A 9,267-nucleotide genomic window follows, 5' to 3' on the forward strand; every position below is an offset into this window, starting at 1 on the left:
TATATAAATTTATATGTATATTTTTTAATATTATATTACAATAAAATTAAATATTAAAAATTGATATATACTTACATTATTCTAAAATTTTTAAAAATTAATATTTAATACATAAAAGATAAAATAAAAACATAAAAAATATTTTTTTAGATATAATTTTTAAAAACATATTTAAAAATATGATTTATTAAATATTTAGAAGTGCTATTATGTATAAAAGATATAAAAATTTTTTTTTCTCTCTCTTCTCTTTTCCTTTCTTTTTTCTCTAGCAAAAAGCAAAAATATATACAAATCAAATTAAAGAAGAATACTTACACTAACAAATAAAAAACCTTGAAAAGCGAATAATATGCCAAAGTAAAAGAGCGCCCCAAGCAGCATCAAAGTAAATATATCATCAATGATATAGATTGATCTGTAAGAGAAAGTTATCAAGCAAAACGATACCAATGAATATTTTAATCATATTATTATATTATTTTTATGAATGCGAAAGAGAGGGATTATATAAAAGAGTTTCTATTACTATTAAATTAAAAAAGAACTCCATTATTTTATTCTACTAATATAGGGCATTAAAAAAAAAATTCAGTAATTGTTTCAATCTTTCGTAAATTAACTTTATATATATTTTTTAATTTTGTGGGGCAAAAAAATTTAGTGATATTCAAACATTTCAAAATTTTACAATACTATATTATAGGCAAAGTAAAAAAGAGCAAGAAAATTCCTTGATATTATCAATGTTTAAACATAATGAATAACCTGATGAGACGTATATGATCCTGTACGCTGTAAGATAGAACGTTTTCGAAATTGTTAAATTTATCGAGGTCGATGACGCGTGCCTTGAGATTCTCCAGCTGACCGCACACGTGAAAGACCAGCAGACTTAAAAAACAATCTGTACTGGTGTACGCAGCACCAAACATAAATATGCCGATAGATTGCAAGGTGTATGTTATTTCATAAAACGGACTTTTATCTCGATCATAAAAGTAATACGTTTGTAACGGCATTAATCTATCCGGGTCCGTTATATTCGTCAGATATCTCATTGAAAAACCAAAGACAGGAAGAGTCGTACCCAAAGAGAAGGTCATGAACATTATAAAATATCCGAATATCGTGAGTATGTACGCGAATCGCGCTCGTTTTATCATAATATTCTTCTCTTGCACAGTTTTTTGCTTCAACCAATCGTGCTTAATCATGTTTAGAAGCGGTAGAATATCTAGAAACAATAAGTATGTAGAAATACATGCGTCACAGTTGCTTATTTTTGATATATATATATAAAGAGTTTCTATTACTATTAAATTAAAAAAGAACTCCATTATTTTATTCTACTAATATAGGGCATTAAAAAAAAAATTCAGTAATTGTTTCAATCTTTCGTAAATTAACTTTATATATATTTTTTAATTTTGTGGGGCAAAAAAATTTAGTGATATTCAAACATTTCAAAATTTTACAATACTATATTATAGGCAAAGTAAAAAAGAGCAAGAAAATTCCTTGATATTATCAATGTTTAAACATAATGAATAACCTGATGAGACGTATATGATCCTGTACGCTGTAAGATAGACCGTTTTCGAAATTGTTAAATTTATCGAGGTCGATGACGCGTGCCTTGAGATTCTCCAGCTGACCGCACACGTGAAAGACCAGCAGACTTAAAAAACAATCTGTACTGGTGTACGCAGCACCAAACATAAATATGCCGATAGATTGCAAGGTGTATGTTATTTCATAAAACGGACTTTTATCTCGATATATATATATCATGTTTTCGATCTACATAATTTACAAAGATATACACTCGCTTATACCTTCCTTTTTTTGCCACATAATGAAAAACTTTATCGTTGCCATCATTAATGGTAAGGTGTATTCTAGATTATCGATCATCGACATTATATCGCCCCATATTTTGAGCAGAGAATGCACACTCGGAATAATACAGAACCAGAATCCTATATTCAGTATAATGATTACGCGGATATTTGTCATTAATTTCCCCCATTTAGTTTCATTATTTTTCGGCCAAATGCCCAACATTCTCAAGCAGGTCCGATTTAATTTGATGGCCCATTCGTAATCTTCACTTATATTTAAAAAAAAGGGATAAATAAGTTTTATTAAAATCAAATTATCTTATTCAATATATCAAATTTTTTTTATATGTTTGATCTCTTTTATATATTTTTTTCTCTCCGTTAGTTTTCTTTTCTCTGACAAATATTTATATTACTTTACGTATTCTTATTTGCAGAAAGTAGATAAACATCGAATCTCATTAGATCAGAGCATATATGTAATCATAAAACGTCACATCCAATATAAAAAAATGGCATTTTGTAAAATCAGATATTATTATTATTAATGATCGTGTGTATGTAAAAGAATAAAAGAACATCATTCTATGCTAACTTTAGAAAGATAAATATAGCGAATCATTATTCCAAAGATATATTCTCGCCTAATTTCAACTTGCATTTACAATGATCTCGGGTTATGGAAAATAACTCAAAGTAGGATATATCTGCTATATGAGATGATAAATTGGTCTAATCTAATCCGGTAATCGAGGAAGAATGAACACCTGCGTATGCCTGCTTTAATGTATCCATATCGGCGTCTGCAAAGGGACTGAGAGCTTCCTCACCCTTGTTTAGGTGGCGATAGATCGTTGCGTGCGACAAAATTCGCTACGCTTAATACCGTGTTCTACAGATGTACATATCGCACATCAATAATGCAATGTCCGTAACAAGAAGGTAGGCGATGTTTATAGCCACATGGTTTCTGTAATGAGAAAATTAATAGCACGAATGCGAACGAGAAGTATAGACACAGGGCCGCAGGTAAAAATAAAATTTGTAAACTGAAAAATTATTACTAAAAAATAAATTTTAGTTTCGATTTTGCGTACTATGTTTTTGCTTATTATGTATAAATCGTAAAAGATTGATTTTTAAAATATTATATAAATATGTGTAATAGAATTATAAAAATTTAAAAGTTTAATTTTTTATATCAATAATTGTCCAGTTGTGCTTTACCGTAGTTTTATTTTGAACGTTGCTTGTGTCCGTGGAATAACTTTCTTTGATAAGGACGAGATCTCTTTTTTCCTTGCACTTTCGCTCATCTCTATCTAGAAATTTGTGAAACCGATCCTGTGCGCCCCTTGTTAATGATTCATTGAAACTTCGTGGCGCAACAAGGGATGTAAAAGTTTTCCGAGCTGATCCTTCTCCAACTTCTATAAACAGTTGTTCTTTCATCACGTCTCGGCGAAATTACACGTTTGACTATACACTACAGACTATAGACTACTCGACTATAGCTGTAAATATGCACGCATTACCAATGCGTGTATGTTACCAGAGATGACTATGCTATCATAGAATAGTATCAGTGCGTGGGTCTTTCATCGGAGATGATTATATTAGCATAGATTATATCTAACAATAAGTGTGAATGTCACGTTTCGATTATTTCTCATACGGGCAAGTACCTTTCGATATATCTGGTACATATCATAAGAATTAAATAACGCGACAATTATACACAGTGTCTAAGAGGATACATTTAAATATTTCTCGTTTTTGAATATACGAGATTGTTAAGGACGAAGTTGGTTTGAAGAGACATGATATGATAAACATTAGAAAAAACTACCGGTTTATTGTTCTCGGCATTTCAAGATTCCCAAATTTCTTTTTTTAAACGAGATAATAATATTCTTATATATAAAAATGACTAGTTAATTCTTTTTATTACGTACGAATAAGAGATATATGCCAGTTTTTTTTCTTTTTTCTTTTTCCGGCGACGTAAATATTTATATTCTATTTAAATATACTACGTGAGATAAAGATATTTATTGAATAAATCTTTATCATACGCCAAAACACTAGTAACTTTCAGATATAGATAAGTCATTTCTATATTATAATAGTAACATAGACACTATTAAGGCATTAATGTTGTACTAGAACTTGTCTGAAGATCTTTCGTTCACACACAGTTACAAATATGAGATACACCAATATAAATAATATATTACCGCCGATGTCTTTCAACAATTTTAATAATACATTTATAGGAGAAAATGTACGACATGCTTATTAATGATTTAATAATATAAATAAAATGGGTTTTTCTTTCATCTATTATTATATTAATACTTTCTTGATGAAAATGAATAATATATATTTTTCACATAAACATTAGATTTTATATGCGACGATTAACTCATTTATTCAGCGTAAAATTTAGACAAAATACAGCATACACACACAAATATTCAGCGCAGAATTTATATTAAAATATGTATATGTTAAATATATTTTTTAGGGCAGTAATAAATCAGTTGATATACGGCCTTGGTGTTTGCGGCGTATAGCATATTAATGTTTACATCCAATTGTTGTCACAGAAGATATATGGCCTTCCCTGCGTACAATACAATGTTGACATGCGCGCTCAACTTGCCGTCAGTCGTGCGGCGAAACTCGAATGAGAAAGGTTGAGATTTTGTATATTGTTGGATTATACTTTTAGAATTTCTACGTTTATTATAATTAACTATTAACACATAAATATGTTGTAACGATTGTAATTAGCGAGTGATGAGTGTCGTAATTATGTGCAAAGAAAAAGCAGTTAAGGATGAAAGATGAAGTGGAAAAGAAGACCCAAAGAGATATCAAACTACTGCGGTGCAACGTTGAGGTGAGCAATTTATAATTAATTAAATTTATTATTCATTTCTCGAGATTAATTGCTCGTTTCTTTTTACTCTTAAGAAAGGCATGTTAAGTTGATACACGTATGTATGAAATGCCGTTCTCCTTTTTACCATATCAATTGATTCTCTCATTATTCTTACGTTGGTCATAGTCAGCTATCGTTGCTGAGATTGCGTATTCAATTCGAAGAGAGTTAGTGACATTTCTTTTATTATTCTGTGCATAGAAATATTGAGGTAACATAATCGAAAAATGAATATTTTACAAGATATTTTTTAGTTTATGTAAAATTATATCAAATTAAAGTAAAATATCTTGTAAACTATTCAGTTTTTAGCTTTCTACCCTTATAATTTATTACGCCTAATATTGCGAGAAATCGACTTATAAAGAGTGGATATATCTGTTATAAATCACGACTTTACTAATTTGTGAAAAATAAATTAAAACGCGCTTATCATAAATATGTTTTATCAAAAAAGAAAAAATTTTTTTTTTTAAATCATAAATAATATAACGACATTAGAATGCATACTGATGAGTTTATAAAAAAGTCTATACAAATCTATACAATACTATCAATAAAAGTAATACTTATCACAAATATGTATACTGATTACGTAAGCATACTACTCTTGTCTCTTGCAATGTTTCAAAATTAGACATTGTGGGAGTTTTTTATTCCCGATGTGCCAGCAAGACCGATATATAACTGCCCGATGTCTTTAACAACTGAAACACATATAATATACACGACAAATATTAGAAGCATATTTTAATCAATAATGATAAATAATTTTATTTCTGTTCTTTTTTTGTGTATTTTAAAAATATATAATCTAACTTTTAATACCCATTTATATGATTAAATACTTTTCATTTGATGTTTCCCATATTTTTGACACTAATTTATATAGTATTAGTATATACAATTTATTTTAATTGTATTTTGTAATTTTATTTGTATTCTTTAAATATTATCTAGTATGAATGCATAATTTTCAGAATATAAAAATAAGATTGTTATAGATTTATCCATATTTTGTCAAAAGAAATATTAAATTTATATATTTTATTTTTGTTGCAATATTTCTTTTATAACAAGTTAGATAGATATAAAGTTGATTTAACTCGCTTACATTACAAAGAGTAGCCATTGTCATAGGGAACAGTTTTCCCGCAGTAAGATATAGCGGTTTGTTGGCGCAAATCATTATAATCAATAGATTTCTCGCTTTTTTCGGCTCGAACGTGTACCATTTGAACTGGCATGCGGCTTCGTAAACTCCCTTGCACTTAACGAACAGAACGGTCATACGCAATAAAATTGCATGTTAAATCAATCAAGACAGATCAAGAAAATTTTAATTAGTATTACAATTTGTATCTTTTTGCTGCATTTGTAATAAACCAACAACAAATCATATCGTACTTACTTGCGCGACCAACATTTCTCCTACGACGCAGTAGAAACACGTATGTGCAAATGTATTAACAAATGTTGTCATGATGAAAGTTAAACGTGGTGCAGAGACATTGCGATGTTGAGTTATCACCTGACAACAGATGAAGATAAGATCAATAATAAATAAAAATAAATATTTAAAATTAAAAATCCATATTTACATTTTTTCTTAAATTTTTAAAAATTACTGTTTAAAATTTGAAAGATAACAAAAAAATATAAAAATTATTTTCTTAAATGTAATTTAAAAATATATCTGCTAAAAAAATATGATTTATATATATAAATATCTGCAAATCAAATTAGAGAAGAATACATACAGTACCGAATAAAAAACCATAAAAAGCAAATAGTATGCCAAAGTAAAAGAGCGCTCCAAGCAACATCAAAGCAAATATGTTATCGATGATATTGATCGATCTGCAAAAGAAAGTTATCAAGTAAAACAATATCAATGAGTGATTTAATCATTTCATTCGATTATTTTTATGAATGCGAAAAAGATGGATTCTATAAAACAGTTTAAATTTAACAGTTCATAACTGTTAAATTAAAAAAGAATTTTATTATCTTATTCTCTAAACATAGAGCATTAAAGAGAAATTTATTAATCGTTTCAATTTTTCGTAAATTAACTTTATATTTATTCTTTAATTTTGTATGGCACAAAAAAATTTAGTGACATTGAAACATTTCAAAATTGTACAATACTACATTATAGGCAAAGTAAAAAAAAGCAAAAGAATTCTTTGATATTATCGATGCTTAAGCATGATGAATAACCTGATAAGACGTATATGATCCTGTACGCTGTAAGATAGAAGGTTTTCGAAATTGTTAAATTTATCGAGGTCTATGACGCGTGCCTTGAGATTCTCCAGCTGACCGCACACGTGAAAGACTAGCACACTTAAGAAACAATCAGTACCAGTGTATACAGCGGCAAATATAGACATGCCGATAGTTTGCAGAACGTAAGTTATCTCATAAAGTGGGCTTTTATCTCGATCATAAAAGTAATACGTTTGTATCGGTACCAATCTACCCGGGTCCGTTTTATTCGTCAGATATCTTATTGAAATACCGAAAATAGGAAGAACCGTACACAAAAGAAGGGATATCAACATTATAAAATATCCAAATATCGTGAGTATACACGCGAGTCGCGCTCGTTTTATCATAACATTCCTTTCTTGCATAGTCTTTGGCTTTAACCAGTCGTGCTTAATCATGTTTAAAAGCGGTAGAATATCTAAAAATAATATGTATGTAGGACTACATGTGCGTCATAGTTACGTGCTTATTTTTGAGATAACAAAGATATCGAGAGAAATGTGTTTTCAGTGTACATAATTTACAAAGATATATGTTCGTTTATACCTTTCTTTTTCTGCCACATAATGAAAAACTTTATCGTTGCCATCGTAAATGGTAAGGTGTATTGCAGATTATCGATCATCGACATTATATTGCCCCATATTCTGAGCAGAGAATGCACACCCGGAATGATACAGAACCAGAATCCTATATTTAGCAAAAGGATTACGCGCACGTTTGTCATTAATTTCTCCCGTTTAGTTTCATTATTTTTCGGCCAAATGCCCAACATTCTTAAGCAAGTCCGATTTAATTTGATGGTCCGTTTGTAATCTGCACTTATATTTAAAAGAAATAGGATAAAAAAATTGTATTAAAATCAAATCATTTTATTCAACACATAAAAAATTTTTTTATGTATGATTTCTTTTTATATATTTTTTTTTCTCCGATAAAGTTTTTTTTTTCGACAATTATTTGTTTCGAATTATTCGTTTAAATCAGATATTATTATTATTAAATCATTCTTCCAAAGATACGTTCACGCTAGATTTCATTTAAAATAATTTCTCGTTATAACACAATGTATGCATATGTCTGTTGTATAAGAGGATGAGCTTGTCTAATCTAATCAAATGAATCGAGGAAGAAAGAACACCTGCGTATGCCGTGTGTATTGATGTATCCATATCGGTGTCTGCGACGGGACTGAGAGCTTCCACCCTCGCTTAGGGTGGCGATAGATCGTTGCGTGCGACAAAATTCGCTACGCTTAATACCGTGTTCTACAGATGTACATGTCGCACATCAATAATGCAATGCCCGTAACAAGAAGGTGGGCGATGTTTATGAAGAAATTAATAGCACGAATGCGAACGAGAAGTATAGATACAGGGCCGCACGTGAAAATAAAATTTGTAATCGCGTACTTAAAAATTATTACTGAGAAATAAATACTGGAAAATAAATTTAAAGTTATGCTAAATTGCGTACTATGTTTTTGTTAATTATATATAGATCATAAAAGATTAATAGTTGAAGATATATATATATAAGTATATATAATAGAATCATAAAAAATTAAATGTTTAATTTTTTATATCGATAATTGTCTAGTTGCGCTTTACCGCAGTTTTATTTTGAACATTGCTTGTGTGCATGGTATAACTTTTTTAAATAAGGATAAGATCACTCTTCTCTTTCTTGTACTTTCATCTGTAGCTAGAAATTTATGAAACCGGTCCTGCTATGCGCACCTTGTTAATGATTCATTGAAACTGCGAGGCGCAACACGGGACGTGAAAGTTTTCCGAGCTGATCCTCCTCTAACTTCTATAAACTGTTGTTTTTTTATCGCGTCTCGGTGAAATTGCACATTTGACTATAGACGAGTTATGGATATGCACGATTACCAGTGCGTATGTGTCATCGTAGATGACTATACTATCATAGATTATATCTAAATGTGAATATCACGCTTTGATCGTTTTTTATATGCGCAAGTATGTTTTGATATGTCGTGTATATGTATATCGTAAATTAAAATTAAATAACGCGACATTTATACACAGTGAGATGTCTAAAAGAACACAATTAATGTTCCTAATGCTTTTAAAAAAGTATTTATGTAAATTAATTTATAATTATTACTTTATATCAACTTTTTATTTTTTAAGAGAAATAAAACTCATGACGTTAATGGATTAAGAATTTATATAT

At 29.3% G+C, this 9,267-nt stretch overlaps 2 protein-coding genes across 2 annotated transcripts; both read right to left on the bottom strand.

Moving 5' to 3' along the window:
- Positions 1–743: 743 nt before the first annotated feature.
- LOC115241123 lies at positions 744–2,067 on the bottom strand. Its single transcript, XM_029816684.1, has 2 exons — positions 1,839–2,067; positions 744–1,237 (listed from the first exon to the last, which is right to left on the bottom strand). Exons 1-2 carry the CDS (start codon positions 2,065–2,067, stop codon positions 744–746), a joined length of 723 nt encoding a protein of 240 aa, XP_029672544.1.
- A 1,802-nt stretch (positions 2,068–3,869) lies between these two features.
- LOC115241226 lies at positions 3,870–7,269 on the bottom strand. The gene is made up of 4 exons (XM_029816880.1): positions 7,015–7,269; positions 6,552–6,651; positions 6,203–6,322; positions 3,870–6,061 (listed from the first exon to the last, which is right to left on the bottom strand). Exons 1-4 carry the CDS (start codon positions 7,185–7,187, stop codon positions 5,798–5,800), a joined length of 657 nt encoding a protein of 218 aa, XP_029672740.1. The 5' UTR covers positions 7,188–7,269; the 3' UTR covers positions 3,870–5,797.
- Between the last annotated feature and the right edge of the window lie 1,998 nt (positions 7,270–9,267).

Source organism: Formica exsecta, unplaced genomic scaffold (genome assembly GCF_003651465.1).
Source record: "Formica exsecta isolate Colony F162 unplaced genomic scaffold, ASM365146v1 scaffold47, whole genome shotgun sequence".
NCBI classification, from domain to species: domain Eukaryota; kingdom Metazoa; phylum Arthropoda; class Insecta; order Hymenoptera; family Formicidae; genus Formica; species Formica exsecta.

Excerpts from the sequence above, each read along its gene's own strand:
- LOC115241123 (XM_029816684.1), bottom strand. The coding sequence starts at position 2,067 with ATGTTGGGCATTTGGCCGAAAAATAATGAAACTAAATGGGGGAAATTA. Across the intron at positions 1,238-1,838 it reads TATGTGGCAAAAAAAGGAAG|ATATTCTACCGCTTCTAAAC; the intron begins GTATAAGCGAGT and ends TATTGTTTCTAG.
- LOC115241226 (XM_029816880.1), bottom strand. The coding sequence starts at position 7,187 with ATGTCTATATTTGCCGCTGTATACACTGGTACTGATTGTTTCTTAAGT. Across the intron at positions 6,652-7,014 it reads GATCATATACGTCTTATCAG|ATCGATCAATATCATCGATA; the intron begins GTTATTCATCAT and ends TTTCTTTTGCAG. Across the intron at positions 6,062-6,202 it reads GAGAAATGTTGGTCGCGCAA|TGCAAGGGAGTTTACGAAGC; the intron begins GTAAGTACGATA and ends CTGTTCGTTAAG.